We start from the raw sequence: 23952 nt of genomic DNA on the forward strand, positions 1-23952 counted from the left end.
AATCTATTATCTCACTCAGGGCAGCCTCCTGCCTCAGCCTTCTGAGCGCTGGGACAATAGGCAAGACATCCTCCTCCACAACAGAGTCGGAATAAGACCTATCATTTACTGATACGCACACTTCTGATGCCTCATAGAAAGATGCATTATTTATTCCCTCTTAGGCATAAAGCATCACAAAAGAAAAAGCAGAAAGACAAATTTGTTATCCATTGCCCTATGATAACTCTCTGCTTCGGGCAGATTTGGAAGTGAGAGGCAGTCCTAGAGAACTTGTTCATGAGGAATGAAGAAGACAGGCATCTGAGGTGGAGAGAGGGAGTCATCAGTGTTAGCAGAGCCCAGTAACGGGCGTTTTCTCCTGGAGGCAGATGTGGGCTGTTCTGGAAGGGAGCTGCAGGGTCACATGGTTATGGTAGCACAGGGCTGCGGAGTTGTGGGTGAGGCCATCTGATGGGATGTCTGTATCACTGTGAGGACATCTTTTACAAGTGACTGACACTGTGAGAGTGACTCTGGGTCGTGTCTGCAGTATTCTGTGTGGGGGAAATAAATACACAGTCTGTTTCCTCTTGGACCTGGCAGCTACTGCTAGGCCTGGTGACGTAGGTCTGCAATCCCAGCTACTTAGGAGAGTAAGGAAAAGGGGACTTCAAATTCAAGGCCTGCCTGAGGGCACAGGGGTACAGACTGTTCAGGGCCAGTTCAGTGAACTTAGCAAATCCCTATCTCTAAATGAAACAAACCTTCGAGGTGCTGGGCTAGCTCAGGGGTCAGCACTGGTGTGGTGAATGAGGAGGTTGAAGCAGGGAATGTGTGAGTTCCAGCCAGCCTGGCCTACATAACAAGACTGTCTGAGGAACAGAGTAAGAAGGGCAGCGCTAGAAACCAGATGCTGGGTCGTGTCTGCAGTATTCTGTGTGGGGAAAATAAATATAGCTGTGGTAAGGGGCACACCTGCTCCTCCTCAGAGCCGACACTTGTCTGTCACTTTAGCTGAGCAGCTCCGTGTCTTCAGACCTACATTTTCTTGATTGGAAAGTCAATTTGTTTATTAATCTTCAAGGCATTAATGCAAATGTAAAAGTAATTCTTAGATCATTTTTCTATGTAGTACACTTGATTCCTCTAAATTCAGTGCTAAATTCTAGTTTAGAGTCCAAAAGAAAGCCAAACTTGCAGATATATTTTTATGATATTTTATGTATTTGACTATTAGAACATTGAACCACTGAACTGGTTATATATATATAAAATTTATGTCCTTATATCAGGTATATATTTCTTTCTTTTTTTTTTTTTATCTTTATAACTTGAGTGTTTCTTATTTACATTTCGATTGTTATTCCTCTTCCTGATCCCCTTCCCAGTTTCTGGACCAGCATCCCCCTAACCTCTCCCCCTCCCCTTCTATAGGGGCTTCCCCTCCCCATCCTCTCCCCATTACCACTCTCCCTCCAACAATCTTGTTCACTAGGTGTTCATTCTTGGCAGGACCCAGGGCTTCCCCTTCCACTGGTGCTCTTACTAGGCTATTCATTGCTACCTATGAGGTCAGAGTCCAGGGTCAGTCCATGTATAGTCTTTGGGTAGTGGCTTAGTCCCTGGAAGCTCTGGTTGCTTGGCATTGTTGTTCATATGGGGTCTCAAGCCCCTTCAAGCTCTTCCAGTCCTTTCTCTGATTCCTTCAATGAGGGTCCCATTCTCAGTTCAGTGGTTTGCTGCTGGCATTTGCCTATGTATTTGCTGTATTCTGGGTGTGTCTCTCAGGAAAGACCTACATCCGGTTCCCAGGTTCCCAGGTATATATTTCTAGTGTTCAGATTTCCTCACAGTTTTAGGTATTTCTTTAAGATTGTGTGTGTGTGTGTGTGTGTGTGTGTGTGTGTGTGTGTACATGTGTGTGAGTGCAGAGGCCAGAGGTATTAGGTGCCCTGGAGTCGGAGTTATAAGGAGTTGTGAGCCACTTGGTGTGGGTGCTGGGAGCTGAGAAGTGCTCTTAGATGCTGCGCCTTCTCTACCCTACTCTTTTATATCATTGAAGTGCTGGGCTCTAACACAGGACCACACCCGTCTGCCAGCACTCTGTCCTCTGTCCTTGGGCTACATTACCAGACCTTTGATTCTCCTCTCAGCTAAACTCCTCTCAACTCAACTAAACAACACCATGTGCTGACCCTTTGGATTTGTGGGAGTGTACTGTTAAACCAGAACTCTTAATTGTTCTTTCATGTGTGCAATGTGTCTATTCATTTTTCTCTGAAGGTTTGTTGCTTTTTAACAACAAATATTGAACAAACAAGTATGACTTATATACCAGGAGATTCGTGGACATTCGTGTGTAACATCCCATTGCCTTCTAGGGTAATGAGTGACATAATTAGTTTGTAGTTCTAAAAAAGGCCAGGCAAAGAGAATGATTAGAATTACCTCAGAAATCCCTTAGATCTCAGGTAATTGCTCTTGTAACTTTCATCTGGTTTGATTTGGTGTGCGTGCGTGCCTGTGTGCGTGCGTGCGTGCGTGCGTGCGTGCGTGCCTGTGTGCGTGCAGTCCACCTGGCCTTCAACTTGTTACTAGCTCAGGAGGCTGGTCTTGAACTGGTCATGTAGACCAGGAGGCTGGCCTTGTCCAAGCCTCCAGGGTGCTGGGGTTCAGGTATGAGTCACCCCATCTGGCTTCAGTTCCTGTTGTAAAGTGTACCCTTTTCTCCTTTCACGCAGGTAACTCAGATGATCCAGCGGGAGCCGGGACAGCGTTTGGAAGCTGACGACTACCTGAAGCAGCAGCGTGGCAATGCTTTCCCCGAGGTATTCTATACTTTCCTTCAGCCGTACATGGCTCAGTTCGCCAAGGAGACCTTTCTCTCTGCAGATGAGCGGATTTTGGTTATACGGAAAGACTTGGGCAATATCATTCACAACCTCTGTGGACATGACTTGCCAGAGAAAGCAGAAGGGGAGTCCAAGGCTAGCGGGCTGGTTGTCCTGGTGTCAGTGATAACGTCCTGCCTGCAGACACTGAAGTCCTGCGACTCCAAACTGGCTGCCTTGGAGCTCATTCTGCATTTGGCCCCGAGGCTGAGCGTAGAGATCCTTCTGGATCGCATCACCCCCTACTTGTTGCATTTCAGCAACAACTCTGTTCCTCGAGTGCGGGCTGAAGCCCTGAGGACACTCACCAAAGTCCTTGCCCTTGTCCAAGAAGTTCCTCGCAATGATGTCAATATCTACCCAGAGTACATTCTCCCCGGCATAGCTCACCTGGCCCAGGACGACGCCACCATCGTCAGACTGGCCTACGCTGGTAAGAGCTCCTTGTCTAGCTCTTGTCAGTCTCACACTCGTCTCTCAAGTACTGGTGCCATACCTCTTGGCCTTCTGACTTTTTTGGGAATTGAGTGTGTGAACTTTGCTTTTGAATTATGAATACATATGTGTAGATATTAATATTGATAGCTAATCTATTTCTCGGACTCAACTTTTATATATCCTTTTACATTTAAAATGATTAGAATTGTGCAGTGAGGAGGTGTACAGTGTGGATTCTACAGTTTGACCTGGAATAGTGCATTTAGCTGGCAGAAGACTAATGTTCACAAGTACCCACTCCTCACTAGAGTTGTAGCCTTTTCAGTTTCCCTGAGCAAACACTCTTATTTCAGGGCAATTGAAGAAGACCATGGTGTTGACAGAAGCCCCGAGTTAGCTCCCTGGCCCCCTTACTCTGGCGCTTAGGATTCGTGGCCTCTTGATGAGTCGGGTGTGCTATGAACACCTGTTTCTTTCTACTTAGAATCCTCACCCACAGATCCTAGCAGTAAAGATTCATGTTTTTAGCTCCTTTTGAACTAATTCTGAATGCTTACTTCACCATGGGAAATATCACTGAGACATTTACATACTCCATAATTTATATCTATGATCTAATGGAGATGGACCTTCTGTTCGGAGTTTTGTGCATAATGAATATAGCACACATGTGGTGATGACATTGCCATGGTTTTTAAAGCGATTTGCTTATTAGTTTGTTTATTATTTGCCTGTCATTATTAATAGAATACATGTAAACTGGTCTTTGGACACTAATTTTATGTCTAGGCACAACCCCAAAGGCTTGGTGGTTGCTGGGTGGTCTCTTGCCATAAATGTATTGTTCCTGGTCTTTCTGTTTGTGTATTGTGGGGGCATAAAGTGAGGCCTAGAAATTCAGGATCTCTTTAACACACATGATTTTATTATTTGTAATAGCCTGTATTTTTCATTTATTTGTTTGTTTGTTTGTTTATTTATTCACTCACTTTGTATCCCAATTGCTGCCCCCTCTCCGGATTCTCTCCTTATATAGTCCCTCCCCCCATCTCCCATCCTCCCATCCCTTTCTCCTCAGAGCAGGTGGAGGCCCTCCCTGGTTATCCTTCCACCCTGGCATATCAAGTCTTTGCAGGGCTGGGCACATCCTCTTTCACTGAGGGCAGACAAGGCAGCCCAGTTCAGGGAAAGTATTTCACAGACAGACAACAGCTTTTGGGATAGCCCCTGCTTTAGTAACTCAGGGTTCATCTAAAGAGAGAGCTGCACATCTGCTACATATGTGCTGAGGTTGGGGGGCCTAGGTCCAACTTGCATATGCTCTTTGGTTTGTGGTTCAGTCTCTGAGAGCCCCTAAGAGTCCAGGTTAGTTGACTCTTTTGGTCTTCCTGTGGAGTTCCTATCCCTTCTGGAGTCCTCAGTCCTTCCCCCACCCAACTTTTCCATAGGAGTCCCCAAGCTCCATCCAATGTTTGAGTGTGGGTCTCTGCGTCTGTTTCAGTCAGCTGCTGGGTGGAGCCCCTCAGAAGACAGTTATGCTAGGCTTTTGTGTGCAAGCATAACAGAGTATCACTAATAGTGTCAGGGATGGTGCTTGCCCATGGGGTGGGTCTCAGGTCATGTCTGTAATTGCCCATGGGGTGGGTCTCAGGTCATGTCTGTAATTGCCCATGGGGTGGTCTCAGGTCATGTCTGTAATTGCCCATGGGGTGGTCTCAGGTCATGTCTGTAATTGCCCATGGGGTGGTCTCAGGTCATGTCTGTAATTGCCCATGGGGTGGTCTCAGGTCATGTCTGTAATTGCCCATGGGGTGGGTCTCAGGTCATGTTTGTAATTGGTTGCCTGTTCTCTCCATCTGCTCCATCCCTGTCCCTGCATTTCTTATAGACAGGATAAATTTTAGGTCGAACATTTTATGGGTGGGTTGGTGTCCTATTGCTCCACTGGGAGTCCTGCTGACTACAGGCGGTGGCCTTTTCAGGTTCCTGTCCCCACTGCTGTGAGACTCAGCTAAGGTCACCCCTACAGACGTAGGAATAAATAGAAATAGAAGAATGGCAGGGAAGAACAGATCAGTGATGGCACATGTAGATGTTGGAATGGGGAACTGAGGGGAGTGAAGTGTTGGTCAGTCTCGTAGGTTGTCAGAGAAAAGACAGTTAATACAGTGCGGCTAGCACTCTGACCCTTTGTCCCTGGGAACCTCAGGCTGTTGTGTGAACAGCAGTCTAATAATGACTGATTCTGTTTAGTAATGGCTTTTTAAGAGAGCAGACTCCTAATGTACCTGAAGAATCCAAGATTCAGGCTGTGCACACAGTAAGCTGGTAAGTGGCAGGCCTGAGGGATGAGTCCTGGTGTGTATGATTCTGGTCCCCGTGTGACATTACTTTGGTGCTAATGTTTCTGTGTTAGTCTAATAACTATCTCTAACTGGCAGCATACTTTTAAAGGCTAGCTCTGGGGTTAAGTGTTTTTTGCTTATTAGAAATAGATACTTTGGGGCTGGGGATTTAGCTCAGTGGTAGAGCGCTTACCTAGGAAGCGCAAGGCCCTGGGTTCGGTCCCCAGCTCCGAAAAAAAAGAACCAAAAAAAAAAAAAAAAAAAAAGAAATAGATACTTTATTTTAGACAGTTTCTACAGTGCAGAATTTTTGTTGTTTAGGGATCATCATAGATTATGAGATCATTATAGAGTCTCTGATTAAAGACTTCAAGATCCTGCTTTTCCTCTAGAATTTATGATTAATATTTAGGGATTTTGGGCCTAATGGTGACCTGTATTTACCAGCATTCTGGAGGCTGAAGCAGGAGGATCTCCAGTTTGAGGCACAAGGACCCTGTCTCAAAAAAGTTAAAGGACTTTGGGAGGAAAAGTTATAAGCAGCATGAGGATATGAGTATAACTTTTCTTCTGATATCTTATAGAAAACATAGCTCTGTTGGCCGAGACGGCTCTGCGATTCCTGGAACTAGTGCAGCTAAAAACTCTCAACATGGAGAACGAGCCGGACAGTGAAGAGGTAGATGAAGCCACGCGTCCTAACGGAGACTATGACACAGGTTGTGTTATTTCCCCTCTTAAAATCCCCATCGTTTACACCGAATGGCTAGTGGTGACTTGTAACGCTGTCGTTTGTGGCTCTCTTGTACAGTGAAAGAGCAGTGGTTAGGATGGGAAGGGCCCTGGCACATTATCCTCTGTCCTCACTGTTACCTTGCCCTTGATTCTGCACTCTCTGCGGTTGGAGTTGTGTGAGCAGTAGAGCCAGCCAGATTGGGTGGTTCTCATTAAGTAAAGGAATCATCTTTGCTGAAGAACTAAACCTTTTCTTCTCACATGAGTAGTGTTGAGTATCCTTAGTCATTTAGTAGTTAGTGTCTCTGGTTTACATATTCAAGTTCCTCATTTACTGCAAAGAAACACCTGTGGTGGTGACCTCATGGGGCCAGTGTCTTATGTTTCTCTGTATCTAAAATCATTTTAATAGCTTCTTAGCCAGAGATTCAGAATTGAATCTGCTCTGTGCTGGCTTAAGTTGGGATGTACTAGAGAAATCTAGTTTATACATCCATAAGCTGTGGCCGTCCTGAGCAGAGGGGGATGGCATTGCCCCTTTCACTCAGCTGAGCAGTGGTTACACATGCTCTACTCCAGGCAGCTGGGAGCAGTAGGGAAGTGGCAAGAACCTAGACCAGTACTCTCAAACATGGGCTTTAGCAAGGGACAGACAGACAACCAGCTTGGCGGATGAATAAGGATGAGTAGAGAGGAAGGCTGGGCAGACCAGTAGAGAACTTATGATATATTCTATGGATGGCTATATCTGTTTATAAATCTCTCTCTGTCTGTCTATCTGTCTGTCTATCTATCTACTTAATCAACTTACTCTAAAATATCTTCTAAAAGCTACATGCTGAACTAGTCTGATTCTTTAATGGCTTTGTGAATGTTGATCTTTGCGGAGGTAATGAGCTCTCCTGGCTGGTGCTTCCTCCTGCATTTCATCTGGAGATCCTAAACAGAGAGATGTTTTCTGAGATGGTAGCTGCTGTCACAGCCTTGACTGCTGAGGTGATTTTCAGTGTCTCACCTGCAGACCTTTGAATGGTAGAATAGCTTAGCAAATACAGGGCTTGTGTGGAAGCCTCTGCGATCACTCTGTTACTCCACTAAGTAGGAGAGAAGACAGGTCTGGCTGTGGGCCAGACCTGCAATTTCATCACTTGGGAGGCCAAATAGAATTGTGAGTTCAAGACTGAACAACCAGCTTCAAGACAGCTTGAGCAATACCGTGTCTCAACCAAAATACCGAAATTCAAAATGCTCGGTCTGCATGTGTGATTGGAAACTGATCCTTCTTTCTGTGTTTTAGAGCTCCAGGCCCTACACGAAATGGTCCAGCAGAAGGTTGTCACTTTGTTAAGTGACCCTGAGAATATTGTGAAACAGACATTGATGGAGAATGGGATCACACGCTTGTGCGTCTTCTTTGGACGGCAGAAAGCCAACGACGTTCTCTTGTCCCACATGATCACGTTCCTGAATGATAAGAATGACTGGCACCTGCGTGGAGCTTTCTTCGATAGCATAGTCGGTATGTCTGCATTTCCTCTTAGAGTCATCTTTAAGGTTTAAATTGCCCTCTCAAACCCCTCCATTGGTTTGGAAGCTAGGTAATGGTTTTATTACGTTTTGTTTAATGAATGAGTTCCTAGTATTTCTGTCTGTCTTCATGCTCCTTTATAGAATAACTGATTTAGGAGTGACTTTATTAATCAGTGTTTTGGGGATAGGAGAAGTAGCATGTGGTCATTCAGAAGAGTGACTTGGGAAAGTGCATGGGATTCTGCAGAAGTGACAGAGGGCGTGTCAGGTCTTCCTGGAGTGTGGGCCCTGTGGTGTGATGGGGCAGGAGCAGAAACGAGTCTACTCCGGGCAGAGGCTGCAGTGTGCTGTTCACATGATGCCCGTCACATGATGCCCGTCACATGATGCCCGTCACAGACTGGGCTAGGACAGCAGCCAGTTGTTTGGTTTATATTTTCCATATGTGTCAGTTCTCTACAGCAGACTTTTTTTTTTTTGAAAATTTTTAGTTAACTATTTGCTTATTTTGCTGGGCTGATGCACGTGTGCTGTGGTGTGTTTGTGGATCAAAGGGGTAACCTGTGTGGGTTGACTTCTCTTTTCACTGAGTGGGCCTGGGGATTGCACCCGGGTCTCTGGCCTGGCACTGGGACTGTATCTGATAGTACTTCCTAGTTTGCCTTACATTAAAGAAAACCCAAGCCCTTTCTAACATTGTTAAGAGCTCCTTGAAATCATGGTTCAATAGAGTTATATCCTTTTATTCCATTAAATAATTTTACCAAAATTCATTTGCTCTTTTAATTAAATATTTTGAATATTTAATTTTCGTGTTTGTTTTTTGTATTGGAAGAAGGGCTTACTAACCAGCTCAGGCTGGCCTGGAATTCTAAGTGTCCTTGCTTTAGCCTCCCAAGTGCTGAGATCACCGGTTAACTTTAATTGTGAATTGTTATACAGAGAACCTTACATATTTATTTAAGTGAACAGGATGATTAGGTATTTAAGTCTGGTCAAGCACTCTTTGGTGATGGGCTTTGGTCTGAGAAACAGCACTAGATGTCGGCCTGTCACTCAGATGAGTGGCCTCTATCCTGTCACATTGCAGCTTACTCTCCACCATGTGGCTAGTATACACAGTTCACTGATTTCCTACTAGTTTCTAGTAGCTAGAAGTATAAGATTTTACAAAGAAAGTTTGAGTTCTGTTACACAGAGAGCCTCTTTTGTAGTTAGCATTCTGTTTCTGTAACAAAGACAGACCATGACCAAAAACAACTTGAGGAGAGATGTGTTTATTTCATCGTAACTGCTGATAGTCCATCTCTGAGGGAAGTCAGGGCAGGAACTTGAGGCAGGAAGCTGGAGGAGGAACCGAAGCAGAGGCCATGGAGGTACTGCCTTGCTCCAGTAAGCTCAGTTTGCTGTTTTACACAGCCCAGAGCTACCTGCTCAGGCGTGGCACTGCCCACACTGGCCTAGGCCCTCCCACATCAATCTCTAATCAAGAAAATGACCCACACACTTGCCTACAGGCTAATCTGATGGAGGCAGTTCATCACTTAAAAGTCCCTTCTTCCCATAGGACCCTGAGTTTTGTCAACTTGACAAGGAACTGATGCGCACAGGTCCTGTTTTCAGTTACTGAGTTAGAGAATGTGAACACCGCTTTCATGGGAAGCACTCCAGTTACTGCCCAGTCAATAAAGCTTTCTTGCTATAAACAAAGAATATGCAAATGTAGCTAAAATAGCTAGTGTATTTTCATGACTCCATCAGCTTGAGGTGCTACCCACCCCATGCGCTCCCAGTCAGAAGTAGGCTTCCCTTAACCATTGCTTGCTAAAAGGGTAAGGTAGCAGATTGTCATGGATGTTTTTTGGTTGCTAGCCAAGCTACAAAACCTTTTCCTGATGTTTACATGCTTGTATTTCTTACATTATTTCTTATTATTTTGGTTCTTTTTCTTGCATGAAGTTACATTAGGGTTTTTGGAGCATATAGACTATTAACTCATTTTGAAGGCAAGACTTTTCTCTATTTTTATTTGATTTTCTAAAATTCATTTGAAAAAAGAATGTTATGTTTTGGTTTTTGAAGGACAGTCTTACCGTGTAGTTCAGCCTCACCACACAGGGCATGGGATGCAGTCATAGCTGACGTCCTTGGTTAGGGTCACAGTGCCCATCACATAGTGTTGTTGGGGCCTTGGAAGTTTACTATGTAGCCATTGTCCTGCTTTTTGTTTGTAATCTAAGGAGAGGAAGGTCCTTCCCCTCTACGCCTTTGCACCCTCCCTTTGCTTAGTTGAATTCTTTGTTTTTGTTTTTTGTTTTTTTTTTCTGGAGCTGGGGACCGAACCCAGGGCCTTGCGCTTCCTAGGCAAGCGCTCTACCACTGAGCTAAATCCCCAACCCCGCTTAGTTGAATTCTTAATTATTTCACTGTCATGGTAAGCATTTACTTTGTGTTGTATGATTAAATTAACGTGTTCACAAATGGACTTATTCTAAAGCACCAGGATAACATTTACCTTATGACAAATGTAAGTTTTGTTGACTACGAGTCAGGTAGTTGCTCCCGAGGGCTGTTTGGTCACTCCCCTGCACGTGAGTGTGGGGATGGCAGTGGCAGTCGAGGTTTCTTTCCCAGTTCACTGACTAGATTTATTGCACATTTGAACTGCGTATTTCGCCGTGACTCTGTGAGTTGCTCTGGAGTCCTAGATTTCTCTCTTTCTTCTCCTGTGTGCAGCACTCTGCTTCTTTTTTACCGGTTCTGATGTTGCTTGGAATTTATCTCATTCCTTCCCTGTGTTATTCTTGAAGTTAGTTTAGTGTGGGGTATACATGTTCATGTTCATTCCATGTGTGGCTGCCTTGTGTATGCATGCATATGTCATTTCATGTATGGCTGTGTGTGTGTGCGCGAGTGCGTGCATACATATGCATCATTTCATGTGTGGCTACCCTTGTATATGTGTGCATATGTGTCATTTCATGTGTGGCTACATGTGTGTACATGTTCATGTGTGTCATTTCATGTGTGGCTGCCTGTATGTGTCTCTGTGCACATGGGTGGAGGCTCAGCTCAGTGTCAAGTGTTTCCTGTGGTCACTTTCTACCTTACTATTTTGAGACAAGGTCTGTCACTGAAGCTGGCCAGCCAGTGAGCTCCCTGGATTCCCCTGCCTTTCCATCTCCAGAGCCAGGGCTAATGTAGAGGTCTAAGCCTGAGTCCAGGGCTAATGTAGAGATCTAAGCCTGAGTCCAGGGCTAATGTAGAGGTCTAAGCCTGAGTCCAGGGCTAATGTAGAGATCTAAGCCTGAGTCCAGGGCTAATGTAGAGGTCTAAGCCTGAGTCCAGGGCTAATGTAGAGATCTAAGCCTGAGTCCAGGGCTAATGTAGAGGTCTAAGCCTGAGTCCAGGGCTAATGTAGAGGTCTAAGCCTGAGTCCAGGGCTAATGTAGAGATCTAAGCCTGAGTCCAGGGCTAATGTAGAGGTCTAAGCCTGAGTCCAGGGCTAATGTAGAGGTCTAAGCCTGAGTCCAGGGCTAATGTAGAGATCTAAGCCTGAGTCCAGGGCTAATGTAGAGGTCTAAGCCTGAGTCCAGGGCTAATGTAGAGGTCTAAGCCTGAGTCCAGGGCTAATGTAGAGATCTAAGCCTGAGTCCAGGGCTAATGTAGAGGTCTAAGCCTGAGTCCAGGGCTAATGTAGAGGTCTAAGCCTGAGTCCAGGGCTAATGTAGAGGTCTAAGCCTGAGTCCAGGGCTAATGTAGAGGTCTAAGCCTGAGTCCAGGGCTAATGTAGAGATCTAAGCCTGAGTCCAGGGCTAATGTAGAGGTCTAAGCCTGAGTCCAGGGCTAATGTAGAGATCTAAGCCTGAGTCCAGGGCTAATGTAGAGGTCTAAGCCTGAGTCCAGGGCTAATGTAGAGATCTAAGCCTGAGTCCAGGGCTAATGTAGAGGTCTAAGCCTGAGTCCAGGGCTAATGTAGAGGTCTAAGCCTGAGTCCAGGGCTAATGTAGAGGTCTAAGCCTGAGTCCAGGGCTAATGTAGAGGTCTAAGCCTGAGTCCAGGGCTAATGTAGAGGTCTAAGCCTGAGTCCAGGGCTAATGTAGAGGTCTAAGCCTGAGTCCAGGGCTAATGTAGAGGTCTAAGCCTGAGTCCAGGGCTAATGTAGAGATCTAAGCCTGAGTCCAGGGCTAATGTAGAGGTCTAAGCCTGAGTCCAGGGCTAATGTAGAGGTCTAAGCCTGAGTCCAGGGCTAATGTAGAGGTCTAAGCCTGAGTCCAGGGCTAATGTAGAGGTCTAAGCCTGAGTCCAGGGCTAATGTAGAGGTCTAAGCCTGAGTCCAGGGCTAATGTAGAGGTCTAAGCCTGAGTCCAGGGCTAATGTAGAGGTCTAAGCCTGAGTCCAGGGCTAATGTAGAGGTCTAAGCCTGAGTCCAGGGCTAATGTAGAGGTCTAAGCCTGAGTCCAGGGCTAATGTAGAGGTCTAAGCCTGAGTCCAGGGCTAATGTAGAGGTCTAAGCCTGAGTCCAGGGCTAATGTAGAGGTCTAAGCCTGAGTCCAGGGCTAATGTAGAGGTCTAAGCCTGAGTCCAGGGCTAATGTAGAGGTCTAAGCCTGAGTCCAGGGCTAATGTAGAGGTCTAAGCCTGAGTCCAGGGCTTCCATGACCAACCTTACCAACTGAGCCCTCTGCTGCCCCTGGTCTCCTTGAGAGAATTACTGAGAACTGGGCTGGAGGGTTCTGTTTTCCTCCATGATCCTCGGGTACATCTGCACTTCTGTAGGTTCTCCACCTCCCTCTCTATTTTGCTAGACAGAGTTCCGTTTTTAGGAAACTTGTGAGGAAGGGCTGTCTTGGATATATGACTTATTTTTGATTTCTCAATATTGACAATTTTAGGCATCCCTGCATTTTTTCTTCTATAAATTCTGCTGTCCCTAGATTTCTGGATGATTGACTTTTCATTTATTTTGCTGGGAAAGAAGTTCGGCTCTGTCTTAGTTTTGGTGGGTGGCTTGCTGTGTTAAGTGTCACACACTGCTCAGTGGCGATGCGCATAGCCTGGTGCCAAGTAACGGTGACGCTGCCTTCCCTTTCAGGTGTGGCTGCCTATGTTGGCTGGCAGAGCTCCTCCATCCTCAAGCCCCTGCTCCAGCAAGGCCTCAGCGATGCCGAGGAGTTCGTCATTGTGAAAGCTCTCAATGCCCTGACCTGTATGTGCCAGTTAGGGCTGCTGCAGAAACCTCATGTCTATGAATTCGCCAGTGATATTGGTAAGCTTCTGGTTTTGAGACTTAGAATGGGAAGTTTGGGTACAGGAATGACGTCATATGATTTCATTCTGATAGAGTAAGAATAAACACAAAAGAAAACATATGGTATTTGTCTTTTTTGGGTGTGTTATCTCACTTGTGATTATTTTTAACTCCTTCCACTTACCTGAAAACTTTATATTTTAACTTTTTAACAGCTGAATAATATTCCGTTGTGTAAACATGCATTTCGTCATTCGTTCTTCACTTGACAGACACATAGGCTGTCTCCAATCTCTGGCTGTTGTAAATAGAGCAGCAGTGACCATGGGTGAGCAGGGGTCTCTGTGGTAGCATGTAGATCCTTAGGGGATAGACCCAAGAGTGGGGTAGCTGGCTCTTGAGGTAGATTGATTCCTCCTTCCCGAGGAGCTGCCACACTGATTTCCATAGCAGTTGAACCGGTTTGCACTCCCAGCAGCAGTGCAGCAGTGACTGACTGCTCTCCTTTCCTCATCCTTGCTGATGGGAGCTGTGGTTATTGTGTTGATCTTGGTGGTTTTACCTGAGGTAAGATAAAATCTCAGAGTAGTTCTGACTTCCATTTCCCTGATGGCTAAGGATGCTGAACACTTCTCATGTGTTTCTCAGCCAAGTCTTCATCTTCTGAGAGCTCTGTTTGGTTCTATCATCATTTTTAATTGGATTATTTGTTCTCTTGATGTTCAGTGCTTTAGTTCTTTATATATTCTGGACACTTGCCTTCTGTCAGATGAGTAATTGGTGACGATAATTTCTACCTGCTCCTGTGCCTGCAGTTTGTGTGTGCCCTAAATACAGGGAGTGTATGTGCACCCTAGACACAGCAGTGTGTGTGCCCTAAACACAGGGAGTGTATGTGTGCCCTAAACACAGCAGTATGTGTGCCCTAGATACAGCAGTGTCTGTGCCCTAGACACAGCAGTGTGTGTGTGCCCTAGACACAGGGAGTGTATGTTTGCCCTTAAACAGGCTATTGGTGTCATTGTGTGTCTTTACACTCTGTTTTCTTGCTTATTTAGCTTCTCTAATTTTTTTTTTTTCCTTTTTTTCAGAGCTGGGGACCGAACTCAGGGCCTTGTGCTTGCTAGGCAAGTGCTCTACCACTGAGCTAAATCCCCAACCCCAGCTTCTCTAATTTTTTATTGTAAAATTTAATCCATCTTTATTTAAAATAAGTATTTAATAGGGGCACATTAATGTTATATAATCCCTTGTACCATTCTTACTCTTTTGCATTTTACTTTGTGGTTTGATGATATTTTTAAAGTGCTATGTTTTGAATCTTTAAAGCCCTAGAAATTTAATTTTCATCTACACAAAAGACTTTAATTTCTCTTCTCATGTTTTATGTTGTTGAATGATTTATATATTTATATTGTGTATCCTTAAGCAGATTATTAGGGTTGAAGTTCCAGGCTGGCCTTGAAATCATGACCTCTTGCTTTGGCTTCAGTTCCCCCAGGGCCGGTATGCCAGGCCTGAGCATAACACTTGGTTAATATGGTGATTCCAAGACCAGAACGGCCATGGTGTTCTTGGTGGAGATTGTTATGATTTCCTTGGTGGTGGCTTTAAGAGTCTATTATTCCTGACTAGATTATTCTCCCTACTCTGCTTCCTCATACTTGTCTCCAGAGAATTGGGACATATTAGAGAGGAAAGTGTGAATGCTATAGTTTCTAAGAAAAGTTCTCAGCTCAGGTTTGAGTATTTGGTGTCAGCTGGCTGCTGTGGTACTGCAGTGTGTCAGCCAACCTCGGAGCCTCAGGACACTGCTGTGGGTTTGTGGCCGTGCACCTGTGGGCTGGGTGGGTGGCTTTGCTTCAGGCTGTGAGTCTCCTGTCCTTTGAACATGATCCATCTGTCTCTCGTTGTGGGACCATGGTTGTTATGGCTGAGGCTGGCCCAGCTGTTCTCACAGGGTGACAGAAGCACAGGAGAGCAAGCCTAGCTGTGTGACACATTCTCCTTGGTATTACGTTTGCTCACATCCATTGACTAAAATAAGGGCTGTGAGAAGCATGTATCCCACATGCATGGGAAGCTCAGAATCAGCAACTTATCATGTGCAGCACCCATCCCCCATCATGCCATGGTGGCACTGTGTGCTTTCCAGAGGTTCTCAGGGCTTTGCTGGTTCCTACTGTTCTTGGTGGTTGAGATGTGGAGTTGAACGCTGGGGCCCTGTTCATGTTAGATAAGCACCGTACCGCCGAACTCCATCCATTTTCCTTCTTTGTGTCAAAGGGAAGAAACCAGCCCTTCCTGTCAGTTGGACAGAGCTGTGGATGGTTTGTGAAATAATCAAAACCTTCATGGGTAATGAAGTGATCATCTGAGCACTTTCAAGAGAGATTTTATTATTTTAGTTATTTTGTGTGTGTGTATGTGTGTTCGTATGCACATATGTGCATGAGCGCATGCCACTGCATGCTTGTGGAGGTCAGAGGACAGCTCTGTGGTTGGAACTCTCTTCACTTTGCATGGCTCTCTCAGGTGGTCAGGCTTGGCCCCAGGAGCCATTGCTGGCTCAGCCATCTTGGTGGCCCAGGAGAGAGGGACTTTGAAGTGTCTTCTCTTTCCTTTGCATGTAAGCATCACTGGTATGTGGTGACAGCTGTCGTTCTTCCCAGGGACCTCTGATGAGCAGCTCTTGAATATACCTTTGAGGACTTAGACCTCATGCTACTGTTGTGTTTTAAAAGTGTGGATTTATCCTAAAGCAAATTAGAACGACTTCAATGAGTTGAAATAAGTGATTTAGATTTAGTGAATGAAAGTATTAAAAGGAACGAGGAGATTCAGTTTTCTGGGTTAATCTCTGTTTTGAAGAATGGACACACGTGTTTACTTTTCCATTTTTTCATTCACAATGACAAGCAAATTAGGAGTTTTGTGCTCGATCTGACCAGACGCTGCACTTAAAAGAGTGTCAGATGGATCAGATTGTTTTCCCAGCCCTGTGGGTGGAGAAGAAACAAGCCCCTCAGCGTCTCTCTGCCTCTGTGTGGTAGCCGCCTTCCTGAGCGTGTGCAGGAAAGTGGAGCTGTATGTAACCCCTTACTGAGTGGTGTTTGGATTTTTATGGCTCTGTCCAGTCGTTTTTAGTTCAGTGCTAAGATGACTGTGTGCTAACATCTTGACTCTGAGAAACAGGAAGTAGACATTTTAGACAGGAGGTTGGTTTTGTGGAACGGCTGATAAGTATGATAGGGAGTGCTAGAACTGTTCTGCTGAGTTTCTTCTTCAGGCCAGTATGTGCAGGAAGCTTCTGGTATCACGGAGGCTTGGTCTTTCTCTCGTTATAGCAGTGGAAGGATTTGTGTGACTCTGGCTTTCCTTTCTTCCCCTTTAGCTCCCTTCCTGTGTCACCCTAATCTGTGGATACGCTATGGTGCCGTGGGATTCATCACCGTGGTAGCTCATCAGATCAGCACTGCTGACGTCTACTGCAAGCTCATGCCGTATCTTGACCCGTATATTACACAACCAGTAATACAGGTACACATGCTCCAGCTTCTGCCCAGTTCTTACCCAGTACATCTCTAGTGTCTTCACATCAAAAGAGCCTCAACATAAAAATGCATTTAACCTGGTCTTTGACATTTTTATATACCTTTCAAACTACTAATGTCAATAAACTGACTAGCCTACTAAGAGAGACACTGTCAAGAGACTCTTATGTCACACTGTGTGGCATGCTGAAGGTCAGACTTCATTTCTTTTGTGTAATCTTATACTGAATCTGCTTTTATTTTTATTTATATTTTAAGTTTATCACTTTTAAAATTTTATATATATTGGTGTTTTATAAGATTGTTATACCACATGGTGCCCAGGGAAGCCAAATGAGGGTGCTAGATCCCTTAGAACTGGAGTTACAGTCAGTTGTGAACCTCCATGTAGGTGCTGGGAATACAACCCTGGACCTCTGGAAGAGTAGCCAGTGCTCTTTAACACTCATCTCTCCAGCTCCTTGACCAGTTACTTAGCGTTATTAAACTTGGCATTGATCATTGGTTTACATTTTTCAAAGCCAAGATCAAGAATTGAAGGGCTCATTATTTATGTTCTGTAAATCTTACCCTTCTTTATTTTAAAATCTGAGCTTTTTAAAGTTTTAATTTTGTGTTATAGGTGTCCCTGTATGGGTTTGTGCACACGAGTGCAGTGCTCTCAGAGGCCAGAAAATGGTCTTGGGTCCCCTGGAGTTAGAGTTACATGTGGCTGTGAGCACCCAGCATGGGTGCTAGGAACCCAACTCGGGTCCCCAGGAGAGGGCCTGCAGTAGTTAATTGTATCCAAACAATGTCCTTTAGATCTGGGTGTGATGGTACACACTTAACAGTGTCACTTCCTAAGAAACCGAGGCAGGAGGATTGTGAGTTCGTGGGCAGCCTGGGCTACATAAAGAACCTAATGTTAGTATGACTTATATAGTGAGATCCTGTTTCACAAAGCCAGGGGCTGGGATGTAGCTCAGGGGTAGAGTGTGTGCCTTCATGTTCAAGCCACTGGGTTCTGTCTCTAGCATTGAAAGGAAAAACAAGAGTCCATTTGGTGATTGCTAGTAATAGCCGTCCTTTTCATTATGTCTGCACTGACCACAGAGTGTTTCTAGAGCTACTAAAAGAAGGAAGCTTTGAACTCAGAAGAAGGGTGTGGGTCTGGTGGGGAAACATGAAAACTGAAGGGCGTCCTGTGGTGGTGCTTGCTAAGCTGTCTGGCCAGAGCCGGTGTCTTAGGCCTGTGGCTAAGCCCTACACATGTCTCACAGGGCTGGGAAGTATTCTGACCTCTGCAGGTGGAGGAGAGGCTTGTTCTGACTTTCCAAAGCCTTTGCCTTTGGGCATTAATTATTAGTCTTCCTGTACGGTGGACACAGATAGGTACTTTAGTCGTAATTCTGAAAAACTGGAAATACTTAAGCCCTTTAACATTGGCTAGTGACCCATCTTTTCTCCTAAGAAACCATTATTTTCTTAGAAAATAAAGACTTTTGTTAGCTTTCCGTGGGTTGCACTTGCTGAGTTTAGAAGTAATTGTTCTATGTACTGTAATCTTGAGAATTGTTTTTCCCTTTTTAATATAGATTGAAAGGAAGCTTGTCTTGCTTAGCGTTCTAAAAGAGCCGGTGAGTCGCTCTATATTTGATTATGCTCTGAGGTCCAAAGACATCGCTAGCTTGTTCAGACATCTTCACATGCGTCAGAAGAAGCGGAATGGCTCTCTTCTTGACTGCCCTCCGCCCGAGGACCCTGCCATAGCACAGCTTCTGAAGAAACTGCTCTCCCAGGTGTGTGCCTTCCTCAAGCCTTACATGTCAGTGTGTTTCATGACAGCATTGACATAGCTACTTATATGTTAAAATGTTTTTGATTGGGGTATAGTGAGATAAGTGAAAATAAACCTGTCAGCATCTTAGGTACTCTCTATGACATCGAAGCAAAGACAATAGGATTAATTTAAACACTAGTTAGGTTAAATAAGGAGTCCTGGGAGACTTTCAACCTTCTTTTGTTTTTGTTGGGAGACTAGAACGAGCCTTGGATTTAAGTACTACTTTTGCCTTAGTTCTGAACTTCACCAAAACGTAATGAAGTTCAGCCAGAAGAAAGCTTTCAGAGCACAGACACATCTCAGTCCAGATCAAACGCGGCAGTGTCTTCTGTTGAGAGAGCCAGCGTTTACTGTTGTGTTTAAGTCTGAATTTGCATCAACTAACAAATCCTGTAAAAACCAGAGAGTAGTCCTTTTACTTTATTTGGCATTGGTAGGTTCTCTTTTAAAATACTAAACTTAGATTCATCTTCCTCTTTTATATGGGATGTGTGGGGCCTAGAGTCAAAATTACAATTAAAAATGCCTCAAGTGAAGACTAATCACTGGTTCTCCATGAGCATCAAAAGACGGACGACGCTGGTGATCATTAGCTCTGCAGCATGTTTTCAGAGAGAGAAAACATCCGCCATGTCTCTCCTGAAAACTGGACTCAGTTTTAGAGATGATTATTTTGTTTTTAAGACAAAGTCTCACCGTGTAGCCCTGGCTGACTTGAACTCACTGTGTAGACCAGGCTGGTCTCAGACTCATCGAGCTCTCCCTCCTGCTGAGGTAAAGGCGTGTGCCACAACTCACATGGTTGAGATAGAATTTGTTGAGCTTTGCAGTGTAAGTGCTTTCGTGTATTTTCCTTACCTTGTGTACTCACTGATGATGTGGGGATTGAACTGGGGTGTACCTCTGTTTCTCTTAGCCTTTCTGCTCCCCAAGTGCCTCTCCATGGCTGTCACTCCCTCAGTGCCACTGCCATTATTGATCCCATGATAGAATCACTCAACTCTCTGACTTTGGTGCCTCTGAAAGGCAGTGCTTGGTACAGTGGTCATTTCTATTACATCGTCTGAGTGGAGGAAGAGGAAAGATTAGCCTACCTTAAGTTGTTGCTGTTGATATTAGGAGGTTCACAAGGGCGAGGAGACTTACACTCTGTTCCAGGGACACTCGCTGCCAGCAGAAGTGAGAGCAGGCCAGGATCTGAGCATCCAGTACAAAGAACACTGCCGATAGGTTCCATGTTGTAAAAATAAACATGATGAGTCTGTGCAGTTGCCTGTGCTCTGTTCTGTGACTGCCCTTAAAGCTCGTCTGAGCAGCCTAGGTTACTTGTGTGTTACAGGAGGAGACAGACGCAGTGCAGCTGCCCGTGCTCTGGGGGGCAGTATGTTTTAAAGCTGGCATTTTAGCCCAAGCCCAAGATTACTGCCCTGCTGCCACACCCCTGCTCAGATTACAAAGCTGGAAGGAAGGCCAGGATGACAAGCTCATTCAAGTTTGATAGCTACATAAAGAAGCCGTGTGGAGCAGCTCCTCTAGTCCTCTTGTACTCACTTTCATTGGTTTTGGCCTTTATTCTGTTCGGTTTACTAGCATCATTAGTAGAGGCTTGGGTCCCGGGGAGACTTAGTTCTCTTTCCTAAGGCCCTGCTGAGAAGAAGAGAGACAGTTGTAACCTTCCTCATGGAGAGCTCTAAACTCCTTTATCTTGACGCTCAGCCCTTCTTTGCACTGTTCTGTATTTGAGGTGTGCTGCTTCTAGAATGGGCTTCTCTAGAACAGCCTGGTGCTGCTGCAGGGCACACGTTCTGGGGCTGAGACGCAGGCTTGGACACGCCTTTGGAACAGCTGTCATGTGGGGCTTGGAATCTGTTCAGCAGGATACACTGTCAGGAGGTGGCCGGTGCAGGAGTGCTTTCATCAGATCTCATCTGTAAGAGCTCTGCTTTGTGTCCACATAATAAGACGGACTGTACAGGACACAGGCTGGTTCATTCCACTCCTTACTTCAACCAAGAGAACGAGAAACAATACAACCCAAACCCTTTGATGGCATGCAAGTGCAGTTGCAAAGTTGAAACCGCGGAAAAGATGCATAGTAAAATGTTTTTCTGTCGTCCCCCAGCTGGCAGCCAACTAGCCTTTCTTGGTTCAATGTGAACTTAATGTCGTTGGTGCTGGATTCCTTTACATAGCATTGGGCTAAGTCTCTTGGTACTTGGAATCAGTTTTGTCCTTCCCTGTGGCTTTCAAGTTTTGTAAGGATCGGTCCAGAGCACATGGTGCAGCCCGCTTAGCCCCACCACCATGCTACTCTGGACACAAACATATGCTGGTCTGGGTTTCTAGAGAGTTCGCTCCTTTGGCAGAGAGAAGCACAGACTGTGATGGTAATGACTTGGTCTGCTGCCCTCCTGTCGCTCTTTCCGTTGCCTAGGTAGTCTCTGGATGCTTCTGTAATTTACTTCTCAGCCAAGGACTTGAGAACACTCCCTACCCCTTGTTCTCTGAAGTGCTAACTCTGTGCACAGCTTTCTCCAGTCCTCTCCACTTTTGCGTTAATTTTTGTAGCATTAATAAACTCCTATCTGCTGTATGCTGAGTCCTTCCATGGCTGTGGCCTGGGAACCTTCCAGAAACAATTCTGGACAGCTAGCTGCAGGAGCAGGGCTTGTCTCTGCTTTAGGGATTGAAGTCTGCCGTGTGTTAAGTGCTGGGTGAGTAATGTTACTCTCTCAGGCCATCCACAGACTCTGGGGTGCTGAGTGCTGGGCGAATGCTGTTACCCTTTCAGGCAGAACCTGCCAAGTGCGGCACAAGCACTGCTTTGTAACCGAGCCTTGGTTCTGACACGACAAAGTCCCCAGCTTTGTATCTTCTCAGGATTGTTTTGGTTATGGCTGCTCCTTTAGATCTCTTTATGCATCTCCTTAGGAGTTACCCAAGTCAGCTTGTCACTTCCTAAAATGGAGCCCGCCTGCAGGCGTGTTCACTGCCGCTGCAGCGAGCCGGTGAGAGATGACTCAAGTGCAGCAGTGTTGTCTGCCACTCCCTAGGCGTGGTGTGTGCTCCCACTGTAGGCTTTAACTGACCTGCGGGTCTTGTGGGCCATGCTGCAGGGCTTTGCTCCTTCTTTATTAGCAATATTCTGGGTGGTTGGTTGGTTAGATTTTTTGAGTCAAGATGTCTTTGTAGCCCAGGATAGATTGAATTCACAGTCTTTGGTCCCGAGTGCTGGTATTACAGGGTCTAGCCCGGGTGTTTGATTTTACAATTTTATATATTTATTTATTACTTATGTGTGTGTTTCTGTCTCTGTCGATGATTGTATGCCATGAGTGTGCAGGTGCCTGTGGAGGCCAGAAGAGGGCACCGGGTTCCCTGAAACTGAAGTTAAAACCACCAGAGAGGCACGAGGTGTGGGTGTTGGGAACTAAGCGGGTCCTCCAAGAGTAGCAAATGCTCTTCACAACGGAGCCAGCTTTTCAGTTCCATGCTTGCTTTTTAAAAATACAATTATAGGGGTTGGGGATTTGGCTCAGTGGTAGAGCGCTTACCTAGGAAGCGCAAGGCCCTGGGTTCGGTCCCCAGCTCCGAAAAAAAGAACCAAAAAAAAAAAAAAATACAATTATAAGTGCTATATCAAAATTTTCTTTTCATTGCATAGCTGATAGGGGATCTTCATTGTGGATATTGTAAAACTTCATAAAAGGGCTAGGGCTAGAGAGATGGCTCAGCAGTAACGGTTACCTGTTGCTCTCTTAGAGGACTTTGATTCAAGTCCCTGCTCCCACATGGAAACTTAGAGCCATTTGCAACTCTGGTTCCAGAAATGCCGCCCTCTACCGTGCATGGCACCAGACATGCATATGGTGCACATGCATTCAGTATGCAGACAAAACACTCACAAAATATATCTAAAAAGTACTGTGTTTTAAAAAAAAAACTTGACAGACATCTTTGTAATAATTTGCTGGGGTATCTCTTTTGATTTTCTGTGTTTCCCAGGTGACTAATGTGTGAAGTAGTTGTTGAATAGCAGGTGTCTTTCTCATTTTTATCACGTTCTGAACTTGTGTGTTCTTCGGGCCTTATTGGAGTTAGAGAATTCGAGGTATAAAGCTAACGTGAAGGAGATACCCACAGCGTGGTCTGGAAGAGCCGGCGCCCGCTCAGCCTCTCCTCTGTTCTCCTGCTTTGCCTTCTCATCTTCAGTTTTAAGTTGGAGTTGAGCCTTCATCCATTAGTCACCCTGCGACCTGTTGTTTCTTCTTTTAATGTCTGCCTTAATTTGGTTTTAGGGGATGACCGAAGAAGAGGAAGATAAACTTCTGGCTCTGAAGGACTTCATGATGAAATCAAATCGAGCAAAAGCTAATGCAGTAGACCAGAGCCACCTGCATGACAGCAGCCAGAAAGGTGTAATTGACTTGGCAGCCTTGGGCATCACTGGGAGACAAGTTGACCTTGTTAAAACCAAGCAAGAGCCCGATGAGAAACGGGGTTAGTACAGCATGTGTGCATCTTGCTATTACTAACTATTTTATAAGGCTGGGTTTTAGTTAGTTAATAGTTAATCTCCCCTCCCCCCAATTTCTCAGATACAGAGCACTGAAATGCAGTGATTCAGATCCTTAGTAGGTGGATGCAGGAGAGGAGAAGTAGGCCATGCAGGCCTGCCTACATCACAGCTCCATGACTAGGGAAGGCCAGTGTCTGAGCTCTCCACCTGTAAAACCGTGTGCCTCTTGAGGAAGGGATGATTCAAGTGCTGTCCTCTAGTCTTTACCTGCTAACTCAAATCCAACCTGTGTAAAACCAGATACAAGTTTCTAGATTATTCATAGATAATGCCAATGAATTTAAAACAGTGAAGTACAAAAGAGTAGAGGCCAAAGAATCCTTCGTTATTTGGGAACTAGGTATCTGGAACTATCAGCCCATGTACCACTGACATTGATTGTATGAGGCTCATAAGATCTTGTGTACACTCTTTCTGCTGTACAGTTCACTGTTGAGTATATGCCCGTAAGATTCTCCCTTTTCATATATCATATTTCAGGGTAGCAAGTGAATATTATTGAAGTAAGCTTTAGGATAGTGTTTGCAACTTAATTACTAATGGCTTACGTGCATAACACATAAAGCACCCATAAAGATCAGTAAGAGAAAAGCAAGCACTCCAAAGGAAAAAAGGGTGAAGGATTTAAGCATATAATTGGTACGCCAGACTATATATAAATTAAATGTAAATAATTAAATAAATGCAATTTAAGATATCTGTTTTCTCCCTGGATGAGAATAGATGGACAGTTCCTAGTGTTAGCACAGATGTGAGTGACTAAGCATTTCCATATGTTGAGGTTATATAAGTTACGCATGCTCAGATCTTCATAGGTGTGTAA

At 45.1% G+C, this 23952-nt stretch overlaps 1 protein-coding gene across 2 annotated transcripts in view; it reads left to right on the forward strand.

The window, feature by feature from the left end:
* The window catches only part of Pik3r4 (phosphoinositide-3-kinase, regulatory subunit 4), a 49680-nt gene that overhangs the window by 5788 nt on the left and 19940 nt on the right, over positions 1-23952 (forward strand). For both annotated transcript variants that reach the window (NM_001401214.1, XM_087562876.1), the window contains 7 exon segments: positions 2724-3306; positions 6241-6375; positions 7689-7910; positions 13016-13189; positions 16566-16711; positions 18303-18506; positions 22849-23050. In NM_001401214.1, the coding sequence (NP_001388143.1) occupies positions 2724-3306; positions 6241-6375; positions 7689-7910; positions 13016-13189; positions 16566-16711; positions 18303-18506; positions 22849-23050 (1666 nt within the window).

Source organism: Rattus norvegicus, chromosome 8 (assembly GCF_021556685.1).
Source record: "Rattus norvegicus strain SHRSP/BbbUtx chromosome 8, alternate assembly SHRSP_T2T, whole genome shotgun sequence".
Classification (NCBI taxonomy): Eukaryota; Metazoa; Chordata; class Mammalia; order Rodentia; family Muridae; genus Rattus; species Rattus norvegicus.